The sequence below is a fragment of the Grampus griseus genome, assembly GCF_964374135.1.
Source record: "Grampus griseus genome assembly, chromosome: 8".
NCBI lineage: Eukaryota > Metazoa > Chordata > Mammalia > Artiodactyla > Delphinidae > Grampus > Grampus griseus.
The window spans coordinates 38,816,300-38,834,579 of NC_139002.1; the positions used below are offsets into that span (position 1 = coordinate 38,816,300).

The window sequence follows — 18,280 nt, forward strand, 5'->3', positions numbered from 1 at the left end:
ATGTGTTATCTCCTCAAAAGCAAGGGCCTGGAATTGACATGATTCTCAGCTGTGAGGGGAAAATATTTCTCAGCATAAGAGACACTCTTATGGTTGAGATGGAGCTGGGGAAAGGGTAACTGAAAGATTTTGTTGGGAAAAGGCAATTATAGGATTTAGCGGCTGTTTGAATGCAGATTCCTAGGATGGAGAGTCAAAGATAACCCTCAGAGCCAGGGTTACTGGTGTCGTGTGGTGATTTATAACTTATAGAGGAAAGTGAGGAACAATCTGTTTAGGGTAGGAGATTAGTCTGAAACATGTTGATTTTAAGGTTCCAAAATGCCCCAGCAGTTCAAAATGCCCCAAAGCCAGATGGAAGGGCAGAGCAGAGCTAGCTCTGAGCTCAATAGCAAAGATGCAGCAGTCAGTCGCAGGGCTTGCTTGTTTTTCACATCACATGCCCTTCTCTCTCCTTAATCTGCTCCACCCTCCTCCCCGCAATATAGTGAAGCTCAACAGTTCAGTAGAGTTTTGTTTGTATCAAGAAGATGGAAGCCATGGACGAGAACGCTCACTTGAGAGAATGAATGTCAATGAAGGAAGTGCAAGGGATGTCTAGGAAGAGTGTAGAAGTGTTCAAAGAAGTCAGTGTATTGGATGGTTCAGTGCTAGGAAAGCTGAGCAAGGGGAGAGTTGCCTAGCAAGAAGCAGATGTGAATTGTCCATGGAGGTGAGAAGGCCAGTGATTGCAGGGGTAAGCATCTCAGCTGGGATCTGAAGAGTGTGGGCAGCTGTTGTTCAGTGGGTGTAAAGTTTCAGTTATGCCAGATGACAAAGTCCTGGACATCTGTTTTCAGTACTGTACTGTGCACTTGTTAGGAGGGTAGAGTTCATGTTATGTGTTTTTTTACCGTAATTTTTTAAAAGGGGAAAAAAAAAGTCCTTGATATCTTTTTGCAGGCTGTAATATGTGCAGACATTGAGACAAAGATTCTCAGAACTGGCTGATTTTGGGTTTTTTTTCTTTTCCTGAATTGTTTCTGTCTGGATTCACTTTCAATTCGGTTGAGCGGATTTCTGCAATTACATTAAGATGCTTGGTTATGGGATTCAGTAGGTGTGACCATCAGACCAAAAACTCTGCAGAGCAGTCATTTAACATTTCAAAAAGGCATTAAAATGCCTGAAGATGTGATTAAAAGAAAATCAGATGTAGTCTCAAGCAGCGTTTCTGTGATGGTGGAACCTTCTGTGACGGAGATGCCTGCACAGGCCTGTACAGTAGGAGCCAGAGCCACGTGTGGCTGCTGGGCACTTGAAATGTGACCAGCATGATTAAGCAACTGGATTTTGAACTTTATTTAATTTTAATTAATTTAAATGTAGTCACATGTGGCTGATGGCTGCCACATAAGGCAACACAGGTCTGGAGACTTCAGAAAAGTGAATCAGGACATAAATAAAGTAGGAACCCAGTCCTTGGACATTTTAAATTTGAAATAAAAGCTGAGGAAAGGTATTGCAGGGGACCAGAACTCCAGCTTATGGTTGTAAAGGGAATCTTTTGGATATGGTGCTATCCTATTTCTTTTGTGTTTTATCTTATCAACTTTAAAAAGATACAGAAATAGAAAGTAGGTGGGGAATAAACTTTCAGGAAAATGAGTTTTAAGTAGAATTTACAAGCTGCCTTGATTGTTAAAAAAATTTTTTTTCACCTTCATATAAATATGCAACACGGTCAACTGAGACAATAGTAGAGTCTTCACCAGAAAATATGCTTCTTTTACAGAAGCTGGAAGTAGACTCATCCTTTCAATAGTGACGCCATTTTAAAAATATAACCGAAGAAGGATACATGCTGGTATAACTTTAAAATGTTAGTTTTCCCTTCTCTTCAGTGTATAAATAGCTCTCTTAGGTGAGGCCACGTCATCTATCCCCTGGGCTATTGCACTAGCTTCCCAACTAGGGTTTTGTTTTGTTTTGTTTTTTGTTTTAGGGTGTTTTTTTGTAGTTTTGTTTTGTTTTGTTTTGTTTTGTTTGTTTGTTTGTTTTGTTTTTGTTTTTTGTCTCTGGCCCAGGGACCACATCACTCCCAGAATTGTATTATTAAAAACACAGATCTGATCACAACTCTGCTTCAGGAATTTTACCTCAAATATGTATACAATTAAAAGTTTCAAACACATTTTTGAAGGCTGTTTTTCACTTTTGAAGTTAGTGGGTTAAGTGAACATTTTCTCAGCTGATGAAAATAGAATTGGTAAAACATTTCCATTAGCATATGGGTAGTATGCAACAAGAACTTTAACGATTTATAACCTAAACCCTAGTAAATCCACATCTGGGAATTTTTCTAAAGAAACCGTCTTAAATACCACAAAATGTGCCCCCAAATCTCTTTATACAAAGATATTCATCATAGCATTATTTATAATAGTGAAAACTGTATATAACTTTAATGGAAAATGACAAAGTAAATGATAATTAATAAAATGATGTCTTCCCATATCACTTTGTATATGCATCTGCTATGGACTATATCATATGATGTAGTTAATGCATTTTTGCCAATCTACTCCTTTTTTGTGTCCCCACTGTGCCTAGCACATTGTGAATGCTCAGTGAATATTTGCTGAATAAATGAACAAATGAATGTTGACACAAATGAAATCGTGTCAGTTGCTTCTTATCAATTGGTTAAAATTAATAGATGTTATATTCTTTTAAGTGCAGTAGTGTGCAGTTCCATTTGTGATGAAACTGTATTTCAGATTTAATTCTCTGCTATTCCAGAAAATATTTTTGTAGGCAAAATAACTATTTCAGACATTTAAAGGTAAATTCAGTTGATAAATATATCAAGTAATGATTTTTATAAATAAATCATATTAGTAATAAATCATTCTCTTTCTCCAAAGTCCCTTTGTACACTTTTAGTTTATTTTTTTCTCCCTGTATTTTCTCTGAATTTTATGTATTTTTATGCACATAAATAAAAGCCTCCACTTATCTCCCTGTTGATATTTTTCCCCTCAAACCTGTGATTTGTCCTCACAATCAGTTCCTCTGGCTGCTTTGTTTATTTGGAATGATCATTTGTCAAGGAAATTGCTTTTCACATACTAGCGCATTAGGCTATACTATATAGAGAGTATTTGAAATTTTATTTTCTATAATTTACTAAGGCTAGCAAAGGGAAGAAATCTGTTATTTTCTTTTAAATTATTTTTCCAGGTAAATCTAGATGATAGTTGATGCAGACAAGAAATACCAATATTAGAAATTCTAAATTATTCCTTTTTACATGGAATCCTCTAATGTACTTCACCAGTAGATAGAGATCTATTTGTCATCACTTCACAAATATAACCTAGATGCCTACTTCTTTCTGAAACATTAGCAGTTTGAGAAGATTATTATTTAATATATTTATTTCAGTAGAACCCTGAAATTGTTGAAGACTGTGTGCCAAGCTCCCAATGGCAGGGACCATATCTGTTTTGCTCGCCCTATGTCTTCAGTCTATCACAGTATCTGATTAGGTTCTCAAAGAATTGTTCAATGTCTGACTGCTTCCTAATGAAGTAAGGGATTTAAATAACTGTTTTGTGTTTGGTAGGCTCTTGGATTGTAAGGAACAAAAAAAAATTCAGGTTACCTTGTGGAGAAAAAAGAGAGCGGGGGAATGGAGAGAAAGAAGAGATGATTAGGCTCTTCTCTTGCGAATCTGTAGGAACTCTAGTGGTTTTCCCATAGAGGCTGGTATCTGTTGATGCCACTCTGCTGCTGCTTCATTGTTTTCTCTTTGCCTCTGCTTCTGAGAGCTATTTTGTATCTCTTCTCTGTCGGATTACATTACTTTCCTATAACTCTAGTACTCTAGAATCTTACTGGTCCAGCCAACTACCCTCAGCTCTGTCTGGGTAGAACTTTTTTCATCAAGGCACTCGTGGGCTGCAGATCAGCTTCTGTGTTGATTGGTCTAGTTGGCTGTGGCCAGGACACAAGGTCATGTGAAATAGTTATTGCCATCCTCAGATAGGAACCACCTAGAGCTGCTTCCTCATTTTAGCAGTTTCCTGAGGAGGGCTTGGTGGCAAGCTTAATATTAACACTCCTTTCCAGCAGACATCTGTTCCCATGTTCTTCAGTTTCCCAGTCTTTATAATATTTATAAACCATGGCATAGTCCCTATTTTTATGTAATGACTTTGGAGGGCTTCTATTTCAGAATCTTAGGCTATCGCTTTTATTATAGAAAATTAAGTGGCCATTCCTCCTATCTCTTCTCCTGGTTAAAAAGGATTTCAAAGCCTGAGAGTTCTTCATCATGCGTACCGAGAAGGAAGTTAGTCCCTGATTGAATGGGGACACCAAAACAATTTAACAAAAAAATTAAAAACTTAAAAAAATAAACACTCAGACATACCACTGGCAATCTAGCAGTTGTTAATACTAAATAGAATAGCAGTGGAGCAATAAGCATTGCTATAGTCTACATTTCTTAGATTAAATTAACCTCTGCTTCTCCAAGGTTTACATTTTTCTTACTTAAAGCTTCAAAACTTTATATTAAATATGCTTATCCCTATTTTATTCAGAAAGAAGAACACAAGTCAGATCATTGCTTTGGGTAGTTGTGTGTAATCCTCTTAGAATTTAACCTTTCCTTTAGCTTTCAAATTGAGGTCTAACAGTGTACTAGTATACTATTAGATATGATTTTATTAGGAAGGTTGATGGTTTTCAGTCACGTCAAATATGGGCTAAAAAATCTATGGTGCTGTAGAGTGTTACTGAGGGAAATGACATTTGGGAAGCCTACTGTGTGCCCAGCACTGTGGTAGGAGCTTGTCTGTCCCATTATCTTGTTCATGCAATGGCCATATGGGGTTTTTGTTGTTGTTTGTGTTTTGCGGGGTGGGTGGGGGGAACCAAGACCTAACACTTACTCTGATTTTACATAATTCTATTTATTTATTCCATTTATTTTAGTACCTCAGCAGTCAATCTGCACCGATTTAACTTTACATAGAAAGTCATCATTAATACATAAAATTTTTCTTTTAAAAACAGGATAAAAGAATCAGAGTATCTCAACCCTTGACAAGAGGACCAAGTGCCTTTATTCCAGAGAAGGAAGTAAGTTGATGTCTTAATATACATAAAGTGTGATTTAAAAAGTAGCTTAATTATGTCCAAGAATATCTCCATTTTTTTAACATGGAAGTAAACCTGTGTTTTGCTCTTATTTCTTATTTATATGTCAGAAAACCACACAGGTATTTTCGTTTCAACTTCACTTAAAAGACTGTGCGTGTGATAATCTGCCTTTTTATTTTGGAGTTAGGTAGTACTGCAAAGTTAGAATAATATAAATTTTACCATATTTGATTTCAAATATAACTTTTCTAAATAAAGCTGCTAACAATAATAAAACAATATTATTTTGAAGGTTTAAGGTTTTAAAACGGCTAGTGTTTCATGGTGATTATAGGTTACATAAATGTTAAGAAAAGACATTTTGAAATGAAAAAGTGAGTTTTCCAACTAAACCTGTTGAAGAAAACATGATATTATATCACTAGTAGTTAATCTTTTCATTTGGTTCTAAGTCTCTGGTGGGACAGAATGTCACAGGATCTCCACTCCAAGCTGCACCTTTGATGAGGGTGGGAAGTTAAGATGGTAAATGTTGAAAGAAAGGATGTAAAATGACACAAAGGAGATTATAATCAATACAAGGTTTCTGTACCTATTTAATGGGTATATATCTCTATGAAAGATCACAGCAATGTTTAGGACCTGTAGATTCCTAGATGCCTCTAAGTTATACTTGGGCTAAGAAAAGTTTAAGGACCACTAAATGAGTTTTTCTCTGTTTCAAGGAGTTATTAATTCATATTAACTATGGTTACATATACTGATTTACTATTGGCTGCAAAGATATCATTTATCTTAAAGCACCAGCATTATTCTTTATTGTTCAGAAATTAGTCAACACATATTTATAGAGTACCTATTATGTTTCAGGCAACGCTTAAAAGAAGGGATGAGTAGAATTTGATTAATAACACAGGCCAGGCCATTGCCACAGTCAGCAATTCCATCATGTTCATTTGCCTTTTTAGTGACCTTACCATCTACATGAAACTCCAAAGTTAACAGTAATGTTTCAGGAGCTCAGTGACTGTGGCTGATCTAGGTGGTGACCATTCATTAGAGAAACTGCTGTGCTTGTCCTATTTCCCTCATAGAGCACAGGGTTGCTCTTAGTGGAGTGATTGCCTCATATATATATAAAGACTTCCTGAAACACAGCCATTTACACAGTATGTATTTGAAGACAATCTGGTTTGCAGAAGCAGCTGCTGTTTTCAGGCTCTGTTGCATCATATGAATCTATTAATGTATTTTAGGCATCAGTTAAACAGAAGAATCTGCTGCTGGAAAACAAAACAAAAACAGCAAATAGTCTGTCCCTAATTATATGTAGTTTATCTTGATCCTATCATATTTTTAACTATCATCTTGGTTCCCTGTAGTTGACAAAATGGGAGGAAATGGGCAAATGGAAATATATTTGGTTTTATAATGAGCCAAAGTGGAATTGCCTCTTTTTTACACCATTGTAATTAACATTTCCTCACAATTTATACTTTTCAAACATTACATTTCCTTTGGGATTAAATTTTCCTCAGTCAGTAGTGTCTTTGTATAATTTGTACTTATTTTCAGACTGTGAAGCCAGCCCTGAAAAGTAAACAGAATTTCTTAAGAGCAGTGTGGATCTTTGGAAAGACCATGAGTCTGGACTTTAGGAGATTAGATTTTAGACCGGGCTGTGCTATTAAATAGCTTGTATGAGTTGAATTTAATCTTGAGTCTGTTTCCTTATCTAAAATAAGGGACACATTCTTCTTAGGTCTAGAACTCTAATTCTAAAATACCAATAAATAATGAACCAATCTGAGAAATACACATCTGATGTGTATTAATTCCCACAGAGCATGGTCCTTCTAAGAGGTGCTAATAAGCTCTTAACACCTTCGGAGCCAATTCTTGGTATGACACCCGAGCTGTCCTTGTTTATAAAGCTATATGTAAATAATCTATTTTTGAGAAAGCTCTTTTGATTCTCTCCAATGCAGCATGTTCATTTTAATAATTTACTTTGTTTTTAGTAATTAATATGATAGGCTCAAAATAGGAATTCTAGTGTCCTTATTAATTTTTCAATTAACACTTTCCTATAAATTATCATATTTTTCTTTGTCCCTAAAAAGACTGCAGAAAGCTTTTTTATGTTGAATAATGAAAAAAGCAAAGGATCAGTCTGAAAATACTTGTCTTAAGATATAGTGATTAAGTATCTTCATAGGCTATTGAGATAAAATTGTAAATATATGTAATCAGATGCCAGTGCTTTTGCCTCCCCAATTTTGCCTTATGTGCCTGGCAAAGCAGATGGGAGCTTCTTTTCTCCAGTTTCATAGCTGTGTGTATAATGTTTGATAATTTGACATTTGTTGTTTAATAAATTGTGGTCCCAGAGCCAGAAATGCATGGGCTTTCTTTTTCATTTCTGTTTCTAATATGAGCAACTACATAATTTCAGTGTCTGTTAATATAAAAAGAACATTCATTTGCTTCAATCGTGGCATAATGTATGTAAACCAAGGGTGTGTTTACAAAAATCATGATATTGTTTTGTTTCTTGATGGGAAGGTTGTCCAAGCAAACACAGTGGATGAACGTACTAACTTTCTTGTGGAAGAATACTCTACATCCGGTCGCCTGGACAACATCACCCAGGTCATGAGTCTGCACACGCAGTACCTGGAGTCCTTCCTGAGGAGCCAGTTCTACATGCTGCGCATGGACGGCCCCCTTCCTCTACCGCACCGGCACTACATCGCCATCATGGTGCGCTGTGTTCACGTGACATCATCCTCACTTGGTCCCTCTCCCTCCTAGTATTATATGTGTGTGCACAGCTAAGTATAATTAGGTAGAAATAAGAACTGAAAAAGCCTGTGGACTTTTGGATCCCAAGTCCATTGGATACATTTTGAATGCTTTAAGCCACTCAATGTACTGAATGTTTCTCATTTAATTATTAGTAAAGTCATTTTCCATGTTTAATCTCTTATAATTAAAGATGCTTGTAGGGTCCAAAGTAATATCTCTAGTAGCCCACAAGTTTTGTTTTTGCTCCTGATAGCTTTGTTTTATTATTAATATAAAACAGGTTGTTTGTGCCATTTTAGTCATTCTTTACAAGATGAACATCACTAATTTGGCCAAATAAGAGGAAAGTATCAGCCAGCACCAAAGGAGGCTCTGGATAAGAGAAGAATTCTTAAGTGAACTCTTACACTTCTAAGTTTAGTAGTTGGTACAAACTAGTTAGCTAGTTAATGTCTGGGGGGGAGAATTATAAATTGGGGTGATAGGCAGCAGGAGTAATAAGGGTAGAAGCAGTGCTACAGTTGGACTATTGCTGGAGGAAAGAAGAAGACAAGATGCAAGTGCTATATATTTGGAGGAGTTAGTGGAACGGCTGGGCTGGCAGAGTGAGCAGAGCCGGCCAAGAGTTAGTTTTTATCCAGTTTAATTTGTTTATGCTCTCACTGAAGTTTTAAACAACAAAAAAGGGCTGCATCCTGTGTTTTATTAAATGATGAACTTGACAAAGATTACTCAGCTTAAGGTTTTGATGACAGTAAGGCCGAAAGCCAACTTAGAATGGTCACCAATGAAGAGAGAAATAAGATGTAGAAAATAGAATAAAACAATACTGTTGAACTGAGAAGCAGCCTTGAGGAAATGAGAGGTGAAAAGTCTGTTTTGCATGGATTTACCAACTTATCAAGGCTGACACTGGCTTACATATGAAATAAAGGGTCAGTGAGCTTCAGTTTCACCTCAATAGGAGGATGGGCACAGATAAGGCTGATTTACAGTTATCTCAAAGGGAGTACGAGAAATACTCAAATTAGCATACATTCTGAATTGGTACAGTACAAGTTAATGAGATTTTATTGCTTTTTAGGTAGAATACAGTTGATATCATTTACCATAATGAAATGAACATGTATTTCCTTAACATAAATAGAAAATGGGTTCTAGGTTGACCCGTACCACTTCTGGATGGGAAGTAATTGGCTTCTTGTGACATTAGCTTATATAAAGTATCAGCTTTATGTATTGACTCAAGAATCTATGACAGCATTGTGATGAAAGTTTTAGGAAGAGGATTTTGTAAGAAAAGAATTATTAGCTATAAAAATTAACTCTATCTCAGCGATTGGCTTAGTAATAGTAGAATAAGACCGTACCATGACTATTTTATCCACTAACTTTTTTCTTTGTGTTTCAGGCTGCAGCTAGACATCAGTGTTCTTACTTAATAAACATGCATGTGGATGAATTTTTAAAGACAGGAGGTATTGCTGAGTGGTTGAATGGTTTGGAATATGTACCACAAAGACTGAAAAATCTTAATGAAATAAACAAGCTGTTAGCACACCGACCCTGGCTGATCACAAAAGAGCACATTCAGGTACTGAGTGTTTCTTTTGGGAAAAAAAAAATAGTTTACTAACGGTTCTCACTAAGAGTTAATTCTTTAGTTAAGTATTTTACTTAAGACTTAATTTTAAATACTTGCATATTAGGAACTTGAAAAATAAAAAATAGTGTAATAATATGTGTAAAAAAGATAAATTTAGAAAGTCAGTGGGTTTAATTTAAAGGTAAATGAATATTTCTCTTCAAGTAATCAGTAATTAGTTTATACTAGTGCTTTAGCGAGTAGCTATAAGAAAAGTTGATTCCTATTTTCAAGCCGTAGATAGAACAAAGAACATGCACTAGCAGGATAAGATACCTGGGTTCTAGTCTCCTAACTTTTTTACCCACAAGTTTGTGACCTTTAGTAAGTTTACTTCTGTGGGCCTTGGTAGTTCACCCTGCTATAAAATGAGGGACTTAGATTGAATGAGTTCTAAACTCTTTTCTAGTTCTAACATTTCATAATTTTAAGATTTTGAAAAAGTGGTTTTGCAAATAAAAATGATTTGCTAACTGGTGTGTGTATGCTTACATGCCTCTAGAAACTAGAACTTAGATAAGAGAGAGAACTGTGATTGACTGGAGCACTTGCCCTTCAAAAGGAGTGTCTGTGAAAGGCCTCCAGGGTGAGGTTGTTGTATAATGTGCTTAGCACTGTGTTTGGCACTTGGTCACTATTCAATAAGTAGGAGTCATCATCTAAATCACTATCAGTAGAAGCCTTAGGTATTTAAAATCCCTGCTTCTAATGCATAGAAATGTCCTTGGTTTTGTTTTGTTTTGTTTTGTTTTTTCCTCATCTTGGTAGTTATTTACCCAGTTAAACCAAACTTAGCTTTTGTCAATATGCATACTCTCAGACTTTTATTATCTATTAGGGATTGTTTATAAAAATATGAACAAAGTTATAGCAATTTGAATATGTAAGGGAATGGAGATATAGTCCTGGGCTACAATATAGCCCATGCTTAATAATTAATAGAAGACAGTGGAGCCCCATGAACATTGCACTTTTCAAAAAGTTTGAAAAGCAGAGAAAAATGTATGTATACTCGGATTATATAATACTACTTATAAAAATAAAGAAGATATGTAAAAGTTACATTAGAGTGGTAGAATATGATTGATTTTCCCTTTTTTTCCCCTGAGCTTTTGGTAATATATTAAATTTGTATGTAATTAAATAATGGAGAGTAAGGCAAAAGCAGTTTTTTGGTTTTGGGTTTTAGCTGTGAAGTGAAACAAATGAAGGTTTTACATTTGTGGTGGGGTGGGGGGGTGAAGGCACAGCAGGACATATCCCCACACATCCACATGCCCTGAGAAAGAGACAGACAGACAGATAGACAGAGATGGATGGGAGAGGATCCCTGACGGATTAACAGCTGGAATTGGTATTGGAGGGATTACTGCTTTTAATGGCTTCACTTATGATTCCATCATTCATCTGGAGGATTCAGTAAAATAACGTATAAAAAAGTGCTTTGATATTCTTTATGGCCTTTCAAATGTGAGCTAGTATTCTACAGTTTCTCTCATCTGCTATAGGTTCTTCCGCCGTCAGAGAAGATATCTAAAAGATAACTAAAAGTTAACTTACTGAATAAATTTTTATGTGATTTTTAAGGTAGAGTCTCTACCTTAAAACCATAAAATGAATGATTTTGCTAGAGAATCTTTAAAGTCCCTTCCCTACTTAAAGTAGCTTCAGTGTTCTTGGATTCTCTAAAATACCTTATTAAAATAGCATAATATGTAAAAGTGCTTTGGAAGCAGAAGTTCCATTGTATATATAAGGAATTTCAGAGAAGCCACAACATACTTCTGCTGTTAGGTTAGATAGGTTTAATGTAACATTGTTTGAGCAAAGCTGTATCTTTAATATATGAAACATGTTTAAAGGGAATTTTAAGTATTATAAATGGACATGTGAAATTTTATAGATTTTTCCATACTTTCTAAAATTGCTTTGTAGCATTGTATGATTTTCACTTTTACTCTGATTTGCTTTTTCATTTCAGAAACTTGTCAAAACCGGAGAAAATAATTGGTCTCTGCCCGAACTGGTACATGCTGTGGTCCTACTGGCACATTATCATGCTTTGGCAAGCTTTGTTTTTGGTAGTGGCATCAATCCAGAAAGAGATCCAGAAATCTCCAATGGATTCAGGCTAATATCAGTCAACAATTTCTGTGTGTGTGATCTCGCTAATGACAACAACATAGAGAATGCATCTCTAACAGGCAGCAACTTTGGGGTTAGTTTTCTTAACTGTTTTCTTTACTACTTTGCCTTTTAACTTGCTACGTTAAAAATATCTAGAGGGCTTCCCTGGTGGCGCAGTGGTTGGGAGTCCGCCTGCCGATGCAGGGAACACGGGTTCGTGTCCCGGTCCGGGAGGATCCCACGTGCCGCGGAGTGGCTGGACCCGTGCGCCATGGCCGCTGAGCCTGCGTGTCCAGAGCCTGTGCTCCGCAACGGGAGAGACCACAACAGTGAGAGGCCCTAGTACCGCAAAAAAAAAAAAAAAAAAATCTGGAGAATTTATCTGATTAAACAGGATATTATGTACTTGAAATATTTCATATAATTTTTATTACTGTAAAAATTTAACCTGTACCTGAAGTTCTGAATTGTCTTAAGGAAGCTTTTAAAGCAAATAGATTACAAATCATATTACAAATCGTAAGGCTGCCTCAATTTTCAAAATAAGTGTTAATGTAATTTAATATGTACCAAATCCTAGAATTCTAGATTAAATAAATCCATTCATATAAACTTTTTGTATTTATAGCTGAAGCAGAAACACTACACTTCTGAAAATGTTTGATTTTGTCATATGATTTTCTTTGGAGTTACTGGAAAACCCACTTAGGAACTTAATAACTCTGCTAGTGCCACTATGCATAAGGTGACATTGGGAGATGGAGACATTGGCTGGAACAACTTTTAATATTAATAACACCCAGTATTATCTTCTCTGGCTCCAGATCGTCGATTCTCTAAGTGAGCTAGAGGCCTTAATGGAAAGAATGAAAAGGCTTCAAGAAGAAAGGGAAGATGAAGAGGCATCTCAGGAAGAAATGACCACTCGCTTTGAGAAGGAGAAGAAAGAAAGTCTTTTTGTGGTCTCTGGAGATACTTTTCATTCATTTCCTCATTCAGGTGCTTTTTATTTCACTGTCTTTGCCTTTTAGTTGTTCTTAGAACCCTGACAGACCACCTTCAGTATTTTCCATATGGATATGTCCAAACGGTTTTACTACCACGTTCCTTTAATTTAGTTCTCCTCTACCTGACCCTGATGCCATTGCTTCCCCTCTTATGTTGGTGTAGCTTTGAATATATTTCAGATTCAGTTGAGAGGTACTTCAGTTTTGTAGTTCATATTCTATCCTGAATAAAATGTTTTTTCAGAGCAGACCAGTTGCTTATAAGGTTAGATAGGAATATTTAATCCATCCTACTTTTGTAATTTTTTTTAATGATAAGTAAAATTCTGTTTCGACAGATGTAATTTGTAAGAACTCTCTCTGCCTTTTTTGTGGGTGGGGAGTTATGTGGGAGGATTGTTCTCAACACTGCCACTTTTTTCCAGATTAGTTCTAAAATTATACTGCACTTGCATTTGCATTTCTTTGGAGAAACCTTTGGAATTTTATAAAAATATATTATTTAGGTCATTTTCTTAGATTAAATTTGGAGGAATTCATTCTGTATTAAAAGCTAGGCTTCTTTGCTCTAGTCTTAAGAGCACACTTTTTTCCTAATACTCTGAGAGACTTTGAAATAGGAGAGAAACTTTCCAATTATGACTAAAAAAGATATTGAACACCACATAGTAAATGTTATTAAAATAGCATAGACTCAGTAGACTTTGAAAGCTTAAACCCTTCAAAGTCATCAATCTACATAACATTTATTTTTACAGTTCCCTTGGTTTAAAAGAGGGCTTCCAAATGACTAGTCATAAAGCTAGTCAGTCTCATAAATCCTGAGGGTAATTGATTTGGCTATGTTTGTTAAATATAACGTTGACCAATAGCTCTCAGAAGTTTTACCAGGAAGAACAAGAACCCCTTTTATCATTTCCCCAATGATTTTTATTATGAAAGATTTTATCTACCAAACTGAGTATATTTAGTAATAATTTCTCAGAGCTTCTAACCAGCAGGAAATGCCAAATATAAAGAAGCTTATTGTTTTGGTTATTGATTTACTGTTCATACTACAAACATTTATTGTACCCTATGTAATCTCAGCAGGGTGGTAGGTACTAAGCTTTCCAGGCTAAATAAGGCATGATTCCTGCCCTCTGGGGGGGCTCTCATTGCTAGTGGGAGAGAAAGAAATAATTACAATACATGACAGAATGTGAAGGGTATATGGACCCAGTCGTGGTGGGGGAGGAGTGTGGACAGAAGGGGTCCTAGAGGAGGACTTCCTCCAGCTGCCTGGCTCGAAGCTAAATCTTAGACACTTGAGTGCAAGGGAGTCTGACAGTGGCTGGGGGATGGGGAGTTGGTGGTGAACAGCATACCTGCCTGAGCCAAGGCATGGTGGTAAGGAAACAGGATGCTGGGTGCAGAAGCAAGTGGTTCTGCATTAGGACGTAACTCACGAGGTAGGTAATGTGAGGAGGAAGCTGATTAGGTAGGTAGAGGCCTTATCATGATGACCTTTCTAACCTTAAAGAGCAAGTAACCTGCCCTATTTTGGACATGTTGAGTTGTGATGTCTCTAAAGCTTCCAGTCTGGAGACATCTAGTACAGTGCTTCTCAAACTTTAATGTACACTTGAGTCACTGTGGAATCTTGTTGAAATGCAGATTTCTATTTGGTCCATCTGGGCCAGGACCTGAGAAGCCTCATTTCTATCACGTCTCCAAGTGATGCCCGTGCTGCTGGTCAGCAAACCACACTTGGAGCAGCAAGTGTTGAGCAGGAGAGAGTTTTAAGCTCAAGATAAAGTTTTGGAAGTTATCAGCATATATTTGGGAGTTAAAATCAAAAGCGTTGTTTATAAAAATCATCCAGGGAAAACAAATGGGACAAAGGAAAGTAATGAGCCTTCTAGGTAAACCAATATTTTAAAATGTAATTGTATTAAGGTTAGTAATATCTGTTCACTTTTAGACATTAATTTTTGTGTGTATGTATGAAAAATTTTAATATACACCTCTTTATAACTGAAAGAGTGAGTAGACAAAAATCCAGAGAGTATTTAAACTTATTTAGCACACTTTAGCTAACTGACATATATAAAACACTATATCCCAATCTGCAACATATAGCATTTTTTCAAGTGCACATAGAAAATTTCCCAATGTCAACCATATACTGTTAATAAAACAAATCTCAACAAATTTTGAGATTAAAATTTCATGGAGCATAACTTTTGACTGTAATGGAAGTAAGCTAGAAATCAGTAACAAAAATAACTGGAAACTTCTCAAGTGTTTAAAAATTAAGCAGTATACTTCTAAATAGCACAGAGTGAAAGAAAAAGTTACAATGGTTAGAAAATACTTGGAGCTGAATAGCGGTGAAACATGGCATAGACATTAATTTTTTAAAGCTTCTCTAAGACCATTAGAGCTTAAAGGACATATAAATGTTTTATTTCTTTTAGGTTTCTTTTTTTAGTATTGAAAATATATTTTACCTTCTTGGACCCTTGAGCAAGGACTTCTAGCTTCTATAGTGAATTTTGACTAGCAAGTCTTAGACCCTAGCCAAAAATTATGTTCTGGTTTTAACAGAAAAGGCTGCGTCATTTATAAATTATTCAAGGAAATAAATTGTTTCATTATTAACTCTTCACCATTCCCAGTACTAAATTTGCTGGTCACACAAAGATAACAGAAAAATGACTCAGTATGTGGCTAATTGAGTTATTTTTATAGACTTACTACGTTTTAAAATGGAAATAGAAATTTATTTTTCCCTATAACAAGTTTCTTGGTTTGATCAGTGTGATAAAAGCATTTTAGATTCCATGCAGAGATTCTAAGAATAGTTTTTCAAACCTCTTGGAGAAAATAAATGTTTAAATTGTTCTACAAGGGGAGAATTCTGTAGCTTGATAACAGAGTTAACTAGCTTTTATTGTTGTTGTTTTTTTTTTTTTTCCAAGTTAGAATGGTTCTCCATTACTGTAACACAGTATTTTCTGTAGTATATTAGTAGCCACCTCTTAGGAGCAGAAGAATGCAAGTAATATGTAAAATAATATTTTGAGTCCAGAGTTTGAAATATTTGTTTAGATAGAATTAAGATTAGAGTTTTATATTTGTCGATCAGACACATTTTTTTTAATTTAACTTCTTAAGGTAAATTTAGGAAAAAAATATTTGTAGTATGAGAGAACTTTGTATATTTCCTTCTATGGACAAAATTGTCTAGAACACAGATCTTGACTGACTCCTAATTTGAAAATGAATAGATGGATATTATTTGTAGGATAAATTCTATCATATTTGGTTTTACTCTTTATTGTTTATTTTAAAATGTTTAAAGTTCCTGTGACAATTTAGAAATATATATGAGCAAAACAAAAGCTAAGAGCAAAGTCAAAGGAGCCAGCTGTGTAATAGTCAACTCCAGGATCGATGTCCACCAAATTAGACCACCTGGCTGTACAGTGTAGGGGGAAGATCACTTCAAGAGAGGAACTATTTTATAGAACTTATTTATCAGTTCTATAAAATAAGTTTATTTTATAGAACTGATAAATAAAATAAGTTTATAGAACTTATTTATCAGAGACTTACTCACTGGTCTTGGTTTAACCCGCAAGACTCCTAGTTTTCATAGCAGCCTCAGTGATTGCTACTACATTTTACATTTTTGGCTTCATTTATATTTATTATGTGATGAACTGAATTCAGGAAAGCATAACGTCGTCCATACATGTTAGGAGAGAATGCATTGAAAACACCATTTTTTAAGTGTTTCTATTTATCTGAACAGAGGCTGGAGCACAAGGAGACAGGGCAGTGGTTGTGGGGTTGGGTGGGAAGAAGCCTGAGCTTTCTCTTCGGAGAACTGCAAGTCACCTAAAAGCTTCAGATCAGTTTAAGTAGTTTAATGTGTACAAGTTTCCCACATCATCTTAAACTAACCCACACTGTATTCGTTACTGACACTCAGTACTGATAATGGTATTAGTAACTTACAGTTAGTTTTATTTCTTAAGTATATATTTCTTAAGTATATATTTCTTTTCATATTAATGAAACAATGAAAAAATAGATATTAAGTACATAGCATAGTATCTGGTATATTGTAAGTACTCAACAAATGCTAGTTTCTTCTCTTTATGTGTAATAAGCTACGTAAGATTTTAATAAGCTGCTTCCTAGGTTGGGTAGCCTGGGCACTTGAGCTTTCCTGCCTATATTAAGCACCCTAATTAGTCCATGCCAAGGGAACTAAGGAAGGGTCAAAACTCATGAGAAAAGAATAATTGCTAGGATTTTCATGAATAGCAAAGATTAAAGATAATTCAGGTACTACTAGTCTATTAGGTCTTTCAGATGAATTACTGTAATTGCACTTGTATTTTAAGCTTCTCAAGACTGTCCACTTGAGGATTGTAATTTTTATTATGTCACAAAATTGTTTCATTAACTACTTATTTAATATTTATTTATTTATTAAATGTTAAATTTACTTAATATTAATTAAAACACTTATTAGGAAAATACTGTTCTTTATGTGGAAGATACTAGTGTTTTATTTTGAAAAATATGTGTTCATTTTCTAGAGTAGAAGGTAGTAAATAAAGGTTGTTCATTCCCTTTTAGTGGTTGAAATCAGAAAAAGAGTAATTATAAAGACAGACTAACCTAGGAAAAAAAAATAAGTTAAAAAAGAATTATCTTTAAATCAAATTAACATGCATTGGGCATTTACAATTTTTCAGTGGTAAATTTTTAATATTATCAAGTATACAGAAGTCAACTGTCTTAAAATATTATTATAGTCTTCTGTCTTTCTGAATGCCATTTTGATAATATTCTAATCACAGTCTCAGAAGCACATTGTTTACTTCATATGTTGTATACCTTGTTGTTTTCATGTACACAGAAAAGCGCATGTATCTTAGGTGTAAAACTTAATGAACTTTACACACAAACTGATCCTTCCTGTTTAACTAGCACCCAAATCAACTCAGGGAATAAGAGTGGTCCCCAAAAGTCTACTTTCCTCCCTATTGTGAACCCTTACAAGTTCTCCCTGGATGCCTCTTTGTAAGCTAAAAATGAACTCTATTGAACTAATTTTCACTGTGAATACATCCAGATGAAACACCATCTGATTTTAATAAAATTCATCTTAACATTAAACTCAATTTTAAGTGGTCTTTCACCTCATCCCTTCTCTTTCCCCACATCCTACTTCATCCCCTGGAAAGATCAAAAATTTTTTTAAGCTTTATATTCAAAGGCCTGTGCTATCTTCCTTTTCTAAATAAGTAAAACACATGTATTGATCCTTGACTACTACTATTTAGATATTTAGTCAATTTTTTGCCTGGGTAACTACAGCTGAATGTTACAATTGCCAATATTTGGTAATGAAATTGTATTCAAAACGTCAGGTAAAGGTATTTTATGTGAATTTAAGTCATGTAGTCAATATTGTCACTTTGGAAAGCCATGGAAAAGCTAAATGAAAAAGTGGAGGAAAATGAAGCTGATTCATTTGTTC

General features: G+C 35.1%; 1 protein-coding gene across 1 annotated transcript in view; it reads left to right on the plus strand.

Moving 5' to 3' along the window:
- The window catches only part of SESN3 (sestrin 3), a 74,367-nt gene that overhangs the window by 42,281 nt on the left and 13,806 nt on the right, over positions 1–18,280 (plus strand). The window contains exons 2-6 of the mRNA XM_082661033.1: positions 5,065–5,130; positions 7,717–7,914; positions 9,371–9,553; positions 11,586–11,822; positions 12,556–12,730. Of these exons, the coding sequence (XP_082517159.1) occupies positions 5,065–5,130; positions 7,717–7,914; positions 9,371–9,553; positions 11,586–11,822; positions 12,556–12,730 (859 nt within the window). The remainder of the gene's footprint in view (positions 1–5,064; positions 5,131–7,716; positions 7,915–9,370; positions 9,554–11,585; positions 11,823–12,555; positions 12,731–18,280) is intronic.